At 37.0% G+C, this 16,913-nt stretch overlaps 1 protein-coding gene across 12 annotated transcripts in view; it reads left to right on the top strand.

Moving 5' to 3' along the window:
- The window catches only part of CDK12 (cyclin dependent kinase 12), a 75,412-nt gene that overhangs the window by 20,943 nt on the left and 37,556 nt on the right, over positions 1-16,913 (top strand). For all 12 annotated transcript variants that reach the window (XM_079797431.1, XM_079797429.1, XM_079797427.1 and 9 more), the window contains exons 6-13: positions 1,310-1,499; positions 5,024-5,080; positions 5,417-5,518; positions 10,429-10,506; positions 11,490-11,606; positions 12,303-12,434; positions 13,810-14,021; positions 15,590-16,042. In XM_079797431.1, the coding sequence (XP_079653557.1) occupies positions 1,310-1,499; positions 5,024-5,080; positions 5,417-5,518; positions 10,429-10,506; positions 11,490-11,606; positions 12,303-12,434; positions 13,810-14,021; positions 15,590-16,042 (1,341 nt within the window). The remainder of the gene's footprint in view (positions 1-1,309; positions 1,500-5,023; positions 5,081-5,416; positions 5,519-10,428; positions 10,507-11,489; positions 11,607-12,302; positions 12,435-13,809; positions 14,022-15,589; positions 16,043-16,913) is intronic.

The following is a 16,913-nucleotide window of genomic DNA, read 5'->3' as shown; positions in this document are numbered from 1 at the left end:
CATCTTGATAGGTGAAGTATATTATTTTGAATTGCATTTCTTATATTTCGTCTGAGTTTTTTTCCATGTTTATTAGCTTTACTTATTTTCTCTTTTTTGAATTGTCCTTTGTCTACTTATCTTTTGCAGTTTTGTGCTTTTCTTATTAATTTGTATGAGGTGGTAGCTAAATCTCTAAGATAATCCTTTAATGCAGTGGTTCTTTACTTTTTGGGGTCATGACCTCTTTAAACATGGATCCATTTTTCAAAAAAATACCTTTAATATGTTGTATACGTATATCTTTAAGATGTTGCATACTTTTTCAGAGAGTTTGAAGAGTCCTTCAAGCCTACCCCCTAGATTCAGAATCCTTGCCTTTATGTTACCAGGAGACAGACTTTTAGACTGGATAAATCATTGTCTAACTAGGTCTGGTATTTCTTTTGTTTTGATATTTGTCTCTATTATGAACCCTGTTGAAAGTGGCATTATGGTATGGATTTCAAATCTTTTACAGTTCTCTAAAAGTACTTCTTTTTTATCTGCTTCTAAATTTAGGGAGTTTAATTAGATGATTCACCTTTCTTTCATTATTAAATACTATGAAATTTACTAACAATTTATACTAAATAGACTGTGCTTCCTCCCCCCCCCCCCCTCCAGCATATTATGTGAGTCCTATTAATGAAGGTAAAGATTTCTACAAAAGTAGTCATCAGACAGTATGTAACAAAATGAGCATGGCTGTGTGTTACAAATAAAACTGTATTTACAACAGATTTGGCCCAAGGTCTATCATTAGCCAATTGACTTAGATCAGTGGTTGGCAAACTCATTAGTTAACAGAGCCAAATATCAACAGTACAACGATTGAAATTTCTTTTGAGAGCCAAAATTTTTAAACTTAAACTATATAGATAGGTACATTGTTATTAACTTAATTAGGGTACTCCTAAGCTGGCCTTTGCTAAAAACTCAAGGGGTCAAAGAGCCGCGTGTGGCTTGCGAGCTGCGGTTTGCCGACCACTGACTTAGATGATACAAGACTAGTAATAATACAACATGATTGGGGCAGTTGTCCTCCTCAAGACGTAGTATAAAAAATTCTGGACTAGGAGTCAGATGATTAATTCAAATAGTTCTGTTACTTGTTATTAGAAAGGGCAAGTTATTCAACTACTCTGAATTTCAGTTTCTTCATCTATAAAATTAAGCAGTTCTTCCAGAGGGCCTTATGGTCAACTCCAAAATTATGTTAAAATTTGAAGCATTGTAATTTAATAATCCTTTTTCTATTGTTTTTAATTTTTCCTTTTATCCTATGTAGGTGCCTTTTACCTTGTATTTGAGTATATGGACCATGACTTAATGGGACTGCTAGAATCTGGTTTGGTGCACTTTTCTGAGGATCATATCAAGTCATTCATGAAACAACTAATGGAAGGATTGGATTACTGTCACAAAAAGAATTTCCTGCATCGGGATATTAAATGTTCTAACATTTTGCTGAACAACAGGTAATATAGTAAAACTAAATGAGGTTAAGCATTTTCTCCCTCTGAGCCCCTCTCTCTATGACCCACAATTCTCATTAAACCTGGGCGTAGTTAATTTACATCTATAGTCGTAATGCTTCAAGAACTTGGTTATCAGCTTGCAGCTTTCTGGACTATAGTATTATCATACTTTCTTCTATTCCTTTTACTCCTCCATGAGGGATATTTCTGGCCACGGAATAACTGCAATCCTGCTCTGTGTTTTTTCTGGTTGGTGGGTCAGGCCCCTCCCTGTTCCCGATTTCCCACAATCAGGAAATTCAGGAAGCTAAGCGGAATATAGGAGTCTCATAGTCTAACGATATGTAGCTTTTGCTCTTCCCATTTAATTCTGTCTACACAGAGACTTCTGGGTGATATTACCTAGAGAGAATGGTAAGGAGTCCTCAGCTGGACAAGAAAGAGAAGTTGATAAGAGCGGGAGGGGAGCAGGGCTAGTAAATCATGTGGGAGTTCCAAACTAGCAGTATACATAGGTTCAGGAGTTACCAAGCATAGAACCCAAGGGAATGGTCAGATAGAGAGGAAGAAAATTAAGTATATCACGAAGGCAAAATAGGCAAGTTTAAGAAATGAGTGGCCATAGATGTCCGATGATATAGACAGATTATAAGACTTATAAGAATATGCAAATTAAAAGGTCAGTGGAAACTGTGGGGTAAGTGGGTGGGTAAGACAATAGGAAGGTGATGGTAGATGTGTCTTTAATTTTTTATTTAAGGATGCAGAGGTTTGAGTATATTTAAATGCTAATGGAATAGAAAATCAATAAAAGTTGAAGATTCAGGAAAGATCCAAAACAATTTAAAGTTGGGAGGGTCTAGAGGAGTTGGAATCAAAGCTACAGGTGGTAGTAGCCACAAATGTAGGTGTTGATTAGCCTTGAGCAAGAGAAGAGATTAACAAACTTGCTCTGTAGTTGAAGGAAGGGAAGGAAGGTTATAGGTGCAAAAAGTTTATAGGTAACATGATGGCTTCTATTTTCAATGAAGGTCATTTACTGAGAGTGAGTGGGAAGGGTGGATTAGTTGCTGGTGATATTTAGGTCTGGCCTATTTTTCCATAACTATGTCTATTGCCATTTTAACTTTTAGTCTACTATGTGCCTTGAGTCATGGACCATCTCAGGCTCTCAGAGTAAGATGCCAAGAAATTTGAGGAACCCTTTTTGTCTCAATATAAAACTCAAGTCAGCTATTCCTTTCCATTTTGCTTTTCTCAGAATTTGCTTATAAATTGAACTTTAAAATGTAATGATGTTTGGAGCAAATAGGTAAGATGCCCATAATCTTTGCTAGGAATGATTAGAGTTGATTTAATGTAAAATTTTGTTGTTACAGGCATACTTTGGAGATATTGCTAGTTTGGTACCAGACCAACACAATAAAGCAAATATCACAGTAAAGTGAATCATACAAATTTTTTTGTTTCCCAGTGCATATAAGTTATATTGAGAGTGCAATAGCATTATGTCAAAAAAAATGTACATAACTGAATTTTAAAAATACTTTGTTGTTAAAAAAATGCTAACCATTATCTGAGTCTTTAGTGAGTCCTAATTTTTTTGCTGATGGAAAGTCTTGCCTCTCTGTTGATGAAAGCACAATAAAGCAAAGAGCAATAAAATATGATATGCATGTAGTAGTTACTTTGTCTTACTATTCTGTCCCATTGCTGATACTTTGAGGAGCACCTCATAGCATAGCCTTTTTTCCCCTTGAGGAGCATCTCAGATCATAGCCTTCTCTTTTTTTTTCTTTCTATCTTATCTTTCTGCCTGATCTGAGCTATTATGCATCTGAGATATCCCCAGTCCCTAAAAAAAGAGTGAGCTGGCTTTTCATTCCCCAAGAGGTAACACAAGCTGTATATGTAAATAAATAGGCTACATAAGAGTTTAAATACGATTAATCTGAAAAAATTAATAAATGGTTTTTGAATAGTTTCCCAACATTTTGTGTTGATGTTTATTAAAATATTACTTGCCATCACTGTCAAAGACAGCATACTTAGCAGAGTGAAGTGTGGGTGTGATCCTTTTAAGGGAGTGGTTCTCAAAGTGTGGTTCTCAGAATGGCAGTACTTGCATCTAACTGTGGGCTTGTTAGAAATTAAAATTTTGGGGCTATGACCTCTACTAAATCAGCGTCTCTGGCAGTAGGGCCCAGGATACTTTTAATAAGTTTTCCAAGTGATTTTTATTTCATATTAAAGTTTGAAAACCCCTCTAAGATCATATCATAGTTGTATATCATTACTAGAGGCCCGGTGCACAAAATTCGTGCACAAATAGGGTCCCTAGACCTGGCCAGTGATCAGGGCTGATTGGGGCCTTCTGGCTGCCGGCCGGGGCCTTTCTTCCCCTGCTGCCGGCTGCTGACCGGGTTTTCCTTCATTCCCTGCCGCCCCCTGGTGGTCAGTGCTCGTCATAGCGAGCAATTGAACTCAGTCTCTCGAATTCCTGAGGGGACACTTTGCATATTATTAGCCTTATCTGTATATAGATGGTATAGGAAGTGATGGTAATATGTTGGTAGAAGGCCTCATTCATCATAAAAATTGTTTGCTCAGATCAAAGCTATCATCCCTGTTTGAAAAAAATCTGTGATAGCCACAGTGTTATTTACTTTTTATTATGAAAACGTCAAATTACAAGGAAAAGTTGAGACTAATATAATTAATTACATATACAATTAATATTTTATTATCGTTCTTTTTCTGTTTGAGTTATTTTAAAATATGTTATTGATTTCAGAGACAAAGGGAGAGGGAAAGAGAGAGAGAAACATCAATGATGAGAGAGAATCATTGGTCGGCTGCCTCCTGCATATGTCCCACACTGGGGGTTGAGCCCCACAACCCAGGCATGCGCCCTGACTGGGAATTGAACCCTGACCTCCTGGTTCATAGGTCAATGCTCAACCACTGAGCCACACAAGCTGGGCTCTTGCTTGAGTTATTTTAAAGCAAATTATAGACATCATTACATTTGGCCCTAAATACAAAATTAATTATTACCTATTATCTTCTAACACTCAATCCATATTTTTTTTTTCAGTTATGTCAAAAATATCTTTTGTATACTTAATTTGGATTATGAGTTGGCTTTAATTGTTAGGCCTCTTAAATCTCTCTTAATCTAGAACAGCCATTTCTCCCCCCAGTAATAAGTATTTAATCATGCAGGGGCTCTAGCCACTGTTTGCCAAGACATGAAGGAAATATTTAGTTGAGTCAAATCCAAAAATTAGTAGTTCCCCCCCCCCCCAAAAAAGCCCCAAGGTTTAGTAACCCTAAGGCTTCGTAAACTGGAGTAATCAAAAGAGACTTAACCTGGGAAAAGTGACCATTAATAGCAGAACTAAGAGCACAGGTTAAAATCAATTTTTGTAAATCCTCTAACTCCTAAATTAACAGATGACTTTTTAGGTATAATTTGGAGATTGCTGCTGTTAGTTATGAAAATAATTGATTTTGTTTTACAGTGGACAAATCAAGCTAGCAGATTTTGGACTTGCTCGGCTCTATAACTCTGAAGAGAGGTGAGACATTTATCAAAATTACATGTGGGAAATAATGCTTTTTATTCTTGGATATTCTAGTATCCTGCAAGTTGCAATAACTGTCAGAGTTCCCTAATTTTCTAAATGTATTACTACCTAGGTTATAGAAAGTAAATTCTGTCTTAAGTTCTTGGATCAGCCTTAAACTAAAATAAATCAATCCAAACGTCTACTTTTGAACTATTAAGTTGCTGTGGAGCTGTTTTGATAGTCCCAGCTTCAGTTGGCAGCTATTTCTATTTGCATTTAATTGTACAAATATTTTATATCAGAAGCTATTGTAAATTTATGTCATGATTGTTTTTTATATTTCAGTCGCCCTTATACAAACAAAGTCATTACTCTGTGGTACCGACCTCCAGAACTTCTGCTGGGAGAGGAGCGTTATACACCAGCCATAGATGTTTGGAGCTGTGGGTAAGGCTCCCTTTACTTTTTCTTTTCTTTGTATCTCACGCATTGTTGAACTTGTATCTTGTTCTCTCTCTACATTGATTTTTGTAGCTTTTTTTTTTCTCTAAGTTTAAAAGGATGGGGATAAACTTTTAGCCAAATTTCAGAGAAATCTGTTGTTGAATATTTCTTAATATCAGAGATACTTTTTAAAATTTATTTTTATTTAATTTTTTTGTACTGCCCTCACTAGATGTTCATTGGACAGTAGCGCAACCCCAAGAAAGGATGGTTGGCTCAGAGATACTTTTTAAACATTTCACCAATTGTCTTTTTATTTCTTTCAACTTAGTTTGAATTGGGATAATTATACAATCAAATCAGATTCATAGATTGCAATTGATTATCTCAAGTCTTTTAATTATAGATTCTCCCTCTATCTATCTTGAGTCCCCTTATCTCCTTTACAATTTCCTTAGAAGAAACTGGGTCATTTATTCTATACAGTTTCCCACAGTCTGGATTTTACTGATTGCATTCTTTTTTTTCTTTTTTTTAAATATATTTTATTGATATTTTACAGAGAGGAAGGGAGAGGGATAGAGAGTTAGAAACATAGATGAGAGAGAAACATCGATCAGCTGCCTACTGCACACCCGCTACTGGGGATGTACCCGAAACCAAAGTACATGCCCTTGACCAGAATTGAACCTGGGACCTTTCAGTCCACAGGCTGACGCTCTATATCCACTGAGCCAAACTGGTTAGGGCTGATTGCATTCTTGTGTTGTTGTTTTTTGACATGGTTCTCTATTCCTTTCATTTTCTGTATATTGTAGGTGAATTTAGGTTTGATTCCCAATCACCCACTGACCTTGAAACTATTTTACAGGTGGTTTTGAGTACTTCTGACAGACTATCAAAATGGTACATCAGAGTTGCGGGGGGAGGAGGGACAGTGAGAGCCTCTGCCCAGAGGACAGGCAGTAACTAGGTACATTATCTGTAAAAATTTGAAAACAACAAAATAATCCACTACAGATTAGTCTGCCCTTTAAAAAAAAAAAAAAAATATATATATATATATATATATATATATTGATTTCAGAAAGGAAGGGAGAGGGAGATAGAAACGTCAATGATGAGAGAGAATCATTGATTGGCTGCCTCCTGCACGCCCCCTACTGGGGATCGAGCCCACAACCTGGGCATGTGCCCTTGGCTGGAATTGAACCTGGGACCCTTCAGTCCGCAGGACTATGCTCTATCCACTTAGCCAAACCAGCTAGGGTTGGTCTGCTTTTTATTGTCACCTTATATAGGCAATTCTGGTAAAATATTTATTCCTACTAGGGCAGATTTACACACATATATACACCACTTTACATAACATATAATTGTCTCTTTTTGAAATGTTAGCTGTTAATGATCCACATCCATTAATTGTGATTGTTTTGTGATGGTGATATTCTAATTATATCATTCCTTTCTGGAATAAAGATAACATATCTATTTGGCTAACCTTAGGTACAAATGATAGGGAAAAGGTAGGGATAAAGGTTTAATTCTTTTATTTACTATTTTCAAGAAAAAGAGGTGGTTTTCTAGCATTCTGTAAAGATAACCGGGGCTTGTTTTTTAGTTTCATTACGAACTTATGGAATGGAACATATTTGATATATGTTAATCCATTATAGTTATCATCCTTATTCCTGTTCAAACTGTCCAGTCTTTAGGGAGTTTATTCAGGTTAATACTTGAGTCTTTTTGATACATTCATAGTAGTCTTTGATAGCCTTCCTTGTTTTCTGGTCCCAGGCTCATCCTATTTATTTCCTGCCCCATACCTTGTATCATCCATTTCTCTAAGTAGTCTTAGTTCCTTTTCATTGAAAATAATATTTACAATTTGCTTGTGAGAGGAATAAACATTTTACATGGCCCATGTTCATTAATTGTTTCTTATGCTGTATGACTTATGCATACATACCACTGTCCTTGACCTGAATGCTTTAGGCTTCTGACATACATACTTACAGTGAACCATAACACTTTTCCCCATTTTTTCCTTCTATTTCATTATTTAAAAGGAGCATTGCAAGGGTTTTATTTCAAAATTCAAAAGGGTGAGGGAGAAAGAGAATATAATTTCTGTGGTAGCTTACCCAGGTCAAATGAAGCTTTAGTTAAATATTACTGATTCAAGCTGGGTGTGTCTGTGTTCTGGACTATTTGCTTTAACAATATTAGTATTTAAATTGTCACAACTAGACTCTAAAGGTAATGCCCCATTAAGGTGCAGGATGGGAGGGGAGTCATAGCTCTTTTGGTACTATTATTTCAGTCTCTGCAACCTGCCACCTTAGTGTAGTAGCAAAATGTTGAATACATAGTGATGTTTTCCCCATCAAAGGACTGGAAACTGAAATTTAAAAAGCCACAAAAACAAAATTTGAAATTAAAATTATAGAAAATTAGACTTTCTTTAAAGCCCAGTGACTCATTGAATTGAGATTTTTAAAAAAATATGTTTTTATTGATTTTTTACAGAGAGGAAGGGAGAGGGATAGAGAGCTAGAAACATCGATGAGAGAGAAACATCGACCAGCTGCCTCCTGCACACCCCCTACCGGGGATGTGCCTGCAACCAATGTATATGCCCTTGACCGGAATCGAACCTGGGACCCCTCAGTCCGCAGGCCAATGCTCTATCCACTGAGCCAAACCGGTTTTGGCTTGAATTGAGATTTTATTTGACTTTTGATGTGAGCTTACTACTTTGGTGATCCATGGTAGTCTTCTCTGAAGATACTTTTGTAGAATGTTCTTTTCAGAGTCTTGCTAGAGCAGTTCAATTTGAAATTCTGGGGAGAAACTAGAAAGACAAGTACAACAAATAATTCCTAGAGTCTGAAAACACATCTGAGTTTGTTTGTTTTTTCTTTTAGCCTTTTATTTTATCAGTTGTGACAGCACTGTACTTGGAATTTGATTTGACAATTAATGTTAGAAACAAATTTTATTTTACTTTTTTATCTTTTGATAAGGTTCATTTGAGGTTAACAAATACAAATAGAAAGGTACTAATAACTTTAAGAGCTAGGTTTGTTTTGCTTTTTCAAATTTAATCAAGCCAGATAATTTCAAAGTGGAACTATATAAACATTGGTTTTGGGAGTATCCTATACAATAAAAGGCTAATATGCAAATTGACTGAACAGCAGAACAACTGGTCGCTATGATGCGCACTGACCACTAAGGGGCAGACGCTCAAAGCAGGAGCTGCCCTCTGGTGGTCAGTGTGCTTCCACAGGGGGTGCACTACTCAGCCAGAAGCCCTGAGCCAGGCTCAAGATTGGTGAGTGCAGGCAGTGGCAGGAGCCTCTTCCGCCTCCACAGCAGCGCTAAGGATATCCGACTGCCAGCTTAGGCCTGCTAAGCCATTAGTCAGATATCCCCTGAGGGCTCCCAGACTGCAAGAGGGTGCAGGCTGGGCTGAGGGACCCTGGCCCCCAGTGCATGAATTTTGTGCACCAGGCCTCTAGTATATAATATATACATAGAATAAAATGTATTTATAAATATACTGTATATTTTTTTCCAGAACTACTTGAAAATAGTTGTATATATCGTGCTCCTTTCCCTCTTAATATTTAATGTACATTTCCTAAGAAATAAGATATTCTCTTAATCACAGTACAATTATCAAATTCGGGGAATTTAACATTGTTAGATACACTATATTTAATAGAGTACTTTAGCTTATATTTCATATCATCATTTTGTCAACAGTGACCTGGAAACAATACCTTACCTGATAAGAGGATCCAATCCAGTATCATGAATTACATTTAGTTGCCATTGTTTAATCTGGAACAGTTCTTTAATATTTCTTTGTCTTTCATGACATTTACATTTTTTAAGAATACAGACTGGTTACTCTAGGTTCTGGTTATGAATTTTTGGCTGGAATACTCCGTAAGTGTTCTTTTCAAGTATCACATTTATTTGCTTCTTATTAGTGACTAGAGGCCCGATGCCCGAAATTCGTGCAAGAGTAGGCCTTCGCAGCCCAGGCTTTGTCTGGAAGGTCTTCTGGACTGTCGTTCTGTTCAGCTGTTCGGTCGATTTGCATATTACACTTTTATTATTATAGATTATTATTATTATAGATGTTAATTTTGGTCATTTGGTTAAGGTGTTGTTTGCCCCACGCCACTAAATAGTTACTAGTTTTCCTGTTGTAATTAATAAATAATTTGTGGAGAGCTATTTGGAGACTAAATATGTCAATATAGTTTTGAAACGCTTTTTCAAAATGATAAAGGTATTTTTAAGCATGTTGTATCTAAGAGTCTTATTGAAACTGATCTTGGCTTATGACAATAACCTTTTTTTTTTTTAACAAATAGTGCTAAGAGGACTATAGTATAGGGCAGCAATTGCCAACCTTTCGGACCTTACAGACCACCAGTGGTCCGTGGACCACCGGTTGGCGACCGCTGGTATAGGGCACATTCCATAGAACAGATGAATGAACAACGAATACGTATTCTCTTTATAGGAACTGCTGAGCATCCTTGTAAAATTGAAGTGTGGGGTTTTCAGTCTTTACTTATTTTCTTAATTTACAATGGAAGTGTTAGAAAGGGACTCTTTTTTTTTTTTAAGAAAAGGACTCTTGACTCCCTTTCTCTGCTTATATATAGGCTGTCCTTTATAGGTGGCAAGGGTTTTTTTTACCTGCTGATAAATTTAAATCCTTTATACTGTCTAGTTTTAGTGCAAGAAATACTTTCTTTTATACAACTCAGACACTGCAGTTTAGGGCTAATTTACAACGTGGTATATATATACCATAAAAGTTTATTGAGACACACTTTAAATAGCTTCCAGGGATTTCTCTTCTGACCTCTCAATTTTGCTCTTTCTAGATGCATCCTTGGGGAACTGTTCACAAAGAAGCCTATTTTTCAAGCCAATCTGGAGCTGGCTCAGCTAGAACTGATCAGGTACAGCTGTGCATGTGCTCTGAGTGCCCAGGTGTGATAGGTGATCACATCCTCTAATTTCTAACACTTTTCAGTTATTCTACTAAATGATTTTATGCTCCTTATGTCCCAGTAAGTTTCTCTTCACTCAATCAGGTTTACCATATATTTTGTCATGTGCTATATATGTAAAGAAGTTGTATTCCACCTACTCTTTAGGTCTTACTTTGCATGTTTTTTATTCTTCATGTGAAAGCATGCCATTTTCAGGATAGTTATTCCATTCTTAGGTTAGATTATGATCAAATTTATTCAGCACACATTTTATTGAACCTGTTTTGTAATAATTTTCTTTCTCTGTTGAACTTTAGGATTCAGAGATAAATAAGATAGGTCCCTGCCTTCAAAAAGCTCAGAGTTTAATAAGTGATAAAAACATGTAAACAGATAATTATGAAATAGAACCTGTAATAGAGGGTTTCAAGAAGACCTGGGATTGGGATAGAATTTGGATTGTTTTATTAAATAAAATTAAAGGAAAGAATATAGCAGGCTAATGAAAACTTTTTTAAAAGGTGTTATATAACTTATTATTTGTTATGAAGTAAACTCAATTTTCCATCAAAATTTTCAGTCTTAGGGTCTCTTCTGCCAGTTTTTCTTATAGGGACATTTTAGGACCAGCTCAGCCCCTTATAATTAACACTAACTGAACTGAACAAAATTGGTAATGAAAACCTCTGTGGAGGATTAAAAACATGTTTACGAAACCAAATATGTTGTGGATTATTTTAGACAATCGTGCCAGTATTTTCATTATCTTGTAACCAATTCTTTCTGTCCTATTCCTTTTGTCCTTAAAGCAGTGAGGCCAGGTTTTTCTTTCTGCATGCCCTCTAATTTAATAAGCTCTTGGGAGGTAATCGTTTCTGCTTCTAGAATCTCCAGAATTCATGATGCTGACGCACTTACTTCCTTGTTCTTGCTTTCTGCTTTGTTTTCAGTCGACTCTGTGGTAGCCCTTGTCCAGCTGTGTGGCCTGATGTTATCAAGCTGCCTTACTTCAATACCATGAAACCGAAGAAACAATATAGAAGGCGTCTACGAGAAGAATTCTCTTTGTGAGTTTGGCAAAAATGTGCATCTGTTTTCTATGTTTGATTGGTGTTTGGTTTGGACTTGGCTTTTTCCTGGCTGAGGGATTTAGTGTTGTCCCAATTTATTATGGTAACACAACATAGGAAAGCATTTTATTTTTAACAAAGTTCTGTCACAGCCTTTTAGTAATTTTCTCTTTTGAAGGCTTTAGATGATAGAAAACCATTTTATTTTGAACATTATATATATTTTTTCAGTCTTTTTGATCTTACCAAGACAAAAAGAGAATGTAATTGCTGGCTTCATGTTTTCTACCTGTTATAGCACTTAAATCCTGTGCGGAGCCCTAGCTGGTTTGGCTCAGTGGATAAAGCGCCAACCTGCGGACTGAAGGGTCCCAGGTTTGATTCCGGTCAAGGGCACATGTCTGGGTTCTGCCAGTGTAGGGTGTGCAGAAGGCAGCTGATCAATGATTCTCTCTCATCATTGATGTTTCTATCTCTCTCTCCCTCTCCCTCTCTCTCTGAAATCAATAAAAATATGTGTAAAAAAAATAAAATCCTGTGTGGAAGAAAACCTGCTTGCTTGTTTAGCCACCTTCCAACTCCCTTTCCACAGTTTTATGTGGAACTGGAAATTCAGAGCCTTTGACACCAGGTTACAGGTTTAAGAATTATGTGGTCATTGTGAACTTGTCCTTTCTCTCTTCCTTCCCACAGCATTCCTTCAGCAGCACTTGATTTACTGGACCACATGCTGACACTAGATCCTAGCAAACGTTGCACAGCTGAGCAGACCCTACAGAGTGACTTCCTTAAAGATGTCGACCCCAGCAAAATGGATCCTCCAGAGTAAGTGCTGATGGCCATGTAGTGACCCTAAACCTCCTCCCTAAGCCTAGGAGATGAGAAAGTCAAAATAATAGATATTTAAGAGGAACTGCAAATGGCCATATGCCAAATGGAGAGGTATCCTCAAATAGTATTATGATTGATAAAAGGTTTTATTACTCTATGTTGTGTATTTTTTAAAAAACAAGGAATAGATTTAGATATATTTGTTCTAATTTGACTCAAGCTCTCTTCTTGTGTTCCTGGATCTATATTTTCATATAGAGCCTATTTGAAGGTATTTCTTCTAGTTTTTGCTATTAACTATTCCATCTGCTTGAATCCCCTATGTCTATGGTGACCATGTATATCGCACACTGTCAGGTCATATGTCCTGAGTTTAGAAAATGCAGTCTTTGAAGGTGTCTCTCTTTCATTAGACTTTTATGAATTTCCTTATTCTCTAAGATCCTCAGAGTTCTACAGTCACATCTCACATTCTGGCAAATAAGTCTCTTATCTTCACATTTATCACTGACAGCATTTTTGGAAATTTTTTTTCTTACAGAAAGACTACCTTAAAGAAATGAATGGGATGTTAGTACATGAGTAGATAGTAACTACAAATCTGATTGTTCCAAAGAAATTTATTGCATTAGAATTTTGAGACATAAATATTGATTAAAATACATAAAGCATTTTACTGAAACTTGGGAACTCTTGTAATAGAGAGATTTTTGGTTATGGTAATCCTTATTGTAGTAAGATTTGACCTACTGGGACTGAAAATATATTAAAATATTTTAATAAACCCTCCAAATGAAAATATCCAGTAATGAAAATTCAGTGGGCAGAAAGAAGAATGAACCAGGTTTTTTTTATTTTCACAGACCAAGTAACACATAAATTGATATTACACAGAGGAGATTTCATCATGATATGCTTATGTTATTCCAAAATTTAAATCACCACTTTGCCTGGACTCTTTGTAGCTATTAACAAGCCAGTCATCTCTGTGCTATTTATTCCCAACTGAAACTTGACCAATAAAGTTCTCTTTTATTATTGTTATATCAAGCAAGAACTATAAGACTTAACTACTTGTCAGGAATATGAGCATTTTTATAGCAAGTGTGTCTCTGATATTAGCAAAATCTTTATTTCTCATTGTAGAAGTCTTTTAGGCTTTTGGACTTTTACTTCCTCAGACTATTATATGCCATGATTCCTTTTACACTGTTACTATTTATTTACTAACTTCTCTGGTTATTTTTATATTTTCCTTACCCTTTCCGTTTCCAACTGCTCTTTGCCTTCCCATTTTAATCTCTCTTTCTTCTGTTTACTCACTGCCACATTCTCACACACATTTCCCCTCTGCTTTGTCTTTTTTCAGCCTCCCCCACTGGCAGGATTGTCATGAATTATGGAGTAAGAAACGGCGACGGCAGCGACAAAGTGGTGTTGTGGTAGAAGAGCCACCTCCATCCAAAGCCTCTCGAAAAGAAACTACCTCAGGGACAAGTGCTGAGCCTGTGAAGAACAACAGCCCAGCACCACCACAGCCTGCTCCTGTCAAGGTGGAGCCTGTGGCTGGGGATACAATAGGTCAGTGCTGGGATAGAGACTTTGTGCTTCTTTTATTTTTTTATTTTTTTTATTTTATTGATTTTTTACAGAGAGGAAGGGAGAGGGATAGAGAGTCAGAAACATCAATGAGAGAGAAACATCGATCAGCTGCCTCCTGCACACTCCCTACTGGGGGTGTGCCCGCAACCAAGGTACATGCCCTTGACCGGAATCGAACCTGGGACCCTTGAGTCGCAGGCCGACGCTCTATTCACTGAGCCAAACCAGTTTCGGCAAGACTTTGTGCTTCTTTTAAGCACATTTTGGCAGGTTTTAAAGGTTAAGTGCAAGGATGTTTGTGTGTGTTAATTCTTAGCCACTGAAGCATTAATAAAGAGGTTGGTGTTCTGATCATAGGGAAAAGGAGATAAACCAAGTTTTGTACCTGTGGTTTAGAAAGCCTACAATAGATGTATTTTCTATTCCTGAAGTAAGGAATACTATATCTCAATTAGATGTGTGGTATAAATCATTGAATTAGGTGAGCCAAATTTAATTTAAGGTTAATTCACCCATGGATCTCTAAAACATAGTTTGAAGCCCTGTATATGTTAGGTTTGATAATACCTTAGAAGCCAATGATGTTAAATCACAATTGCTAAATGTACTTAGTTCTGTAGACTGTTATCTGATTTAAATATATACAAAATTGTATAATAATGAACTATTATAACAAAGTAGTTCTTCTGTGGAAACAACAGTTTTTCTGAACTACAGATATTCTTTCCTTGGCTCACTTTCCCTTCCCTGTTCACCTACAACAGTAATTTTAAATGCTGGCTACACATTAGAATCATCCAGGAAGCTTTAAAAATAAACACCCCTGAATTAATTGCCAGATTTCTAGGGATAAATAAAGGTTAAATGAAATAACTTTTACTTACAATACGAGATATTTGAGTTAGTCCATGAATTTTTATTTATTTATAAAACTTTAAAAAAAGATGGTTTTTATTGATTTTAGAGAGAGTGGAAGGGAGAAATAGAAACATTGATCGGCTGCCTCCTGCACGTCTTCTACTGGGTATTGAGTCTGCAACCCGGGCATGTGCCCTGACTGGGAATCAAACTAGAGACCTCTTGGTGCATGGGACGCTCAACCAACTGAGCCACACCAGCCGGGCTAGTCCATGCATTTTTAAGCAGTAATAGAAAGAATTAACTAATTGTGGCCCTGGCTGGGTAGCTCAGTTGATTGGAGTATCATCATCCCAAGGTTGTGGGTTCCATTCCTAGATGGGGCACATGCAACCAATGAGTGCATAGATGGGTGGAGTAGCAGATCCATGTCTGTCTCTCTCTCTCTTTCTCCCCCCCTCTTTCCTTCCCTCCCCCCCCTCCTCTCCCTCCTATTCCCTCTCTAAAAATCAGTAAATTAAAAAAAAAAGAATAACAAATTGTGTCATGACGATTTGAGGCATGAAAAATGAGACATTTAAAATGAAATTTCATTCACTGGATATTATAAGTTGCTATTGCCAACTGAAAAATGCAGAAGTCTTTGCCCTGCCTCATCCTCTTATATTGGCTTCACTCTCTTCTCACAGGTCTCGGTGACATCACACAACAATTGAATCAAAGTGAATTGGCAGTATTATTGAATCTGCTGCAGAGCCAAACAGACCTGAGCATCCCTCAAATGGTACAGCTGCTTAACATCCACTCCAACCCTGAGATACAGCAGCAGCTGGAGGCCCTGAACCAATCTATCAGTGCCCTAACAGAAGCCACTTCCCAGCAGCAGGACTCAGAGCCCATGGCCCCAGAGGAATCTGTAAAGGAGGCACCCCCAGCTTCAGTGGTCCAGCCTTCAGCAGAACAGAAAACCCCTGAAGCTTCGAGCACACCAGCTGACATGCAGAATATGTTGGCAGTTCTCTTGAGTCAGCTGATGAAAACCCAGGAGCCAACAGGCAACCTGGAGGAAAACAACAGTGACAAGAACAGTGGGCTACAGGGGCCCCGAAGAACTCCCACAATGCCACAGGAGGAGGCAGCAGGTAAACAGACCGGTCATGAATCTCATTGAGCTCAGGTGCTGTTGATCCTCTTAAAAATCTCTTTAACATTTTCTTTTTCACATCAATGGCATCGGTTTCAGTTTTTCTGTAACCTAGTCTACAGGAGAACATACCAACAAGTGATGTATTTCTTGTCCGGCTTCTTTTATTTAAGTCTCAAAGCTTTTCAAAGCACCTTTTCACATACTGATTGTTTTTCCATTTCTTAGGAGGTAGGTAAGTAAAGCCCCTGTGTTCTAACCCACAAAAACCACAACCATAGCTAGTGACGTATTTGAACTACTGTGTATATGGTGGCCAACTTACTCTTGAAAATCTGCCTTCCAAACAAACCATCAGATTGTGCAAATAGTCAGTGGTACTCTAGTGTAGTGGATACTGGATACCAGAGTCTTGCCTGGAAGATACATTCAAGAAAACCCTAATAAAACATCATTGTTAATCTCATGAAGAATAATTTGGGGATGTTTCTAAATAGATAACTCCATACATTTATTTTTCAAAAATTAATAGCATATAAAAGTGATTCTTTTAAAATATGTGTTCCTGAAAGAGACAATTGAATGGATTTTAGCTTAGGAAATGAGCATTATATAAAGGAAAAAAAAATCTTACAAAAGGAAATATGTTTGTTATACCTTGATCTCACATGACCACAGCATGCAATTTATTAGAAGGAAAAGAAGTTTTTCTGATCAATTCTGATTCAGTCTGTTTGCAAAATTGTTATTTATCTAAAAGTGTTTTCAACTCCTTGGAAATTTTTGCTGTCCATGAAGACCCCATGAATTGGGGAATGAGAAGAGGTGCAAGGGTTGAAGAGATTCACTAACCTTCAACTTCAGGGTCC

The sequence above is a fragment of the Cnephaeus nilssonii genome (assembly GCF_951640355.1).
Source record: "Cnephaeus nilssonii genome assembly, chromosome: 19".
NCBI classification, from domain to species: Eukaryota; Metazoa; Chordata; class Mammalia; order Chiroptera; family Vespertilionidae; genus Cnephaeus; species Cnephaeus nilssonii.
Note: the sequence above shows the minus strand (reverse complement) of the source record. Positions and strands in the feature narration are given on the sequence as shown.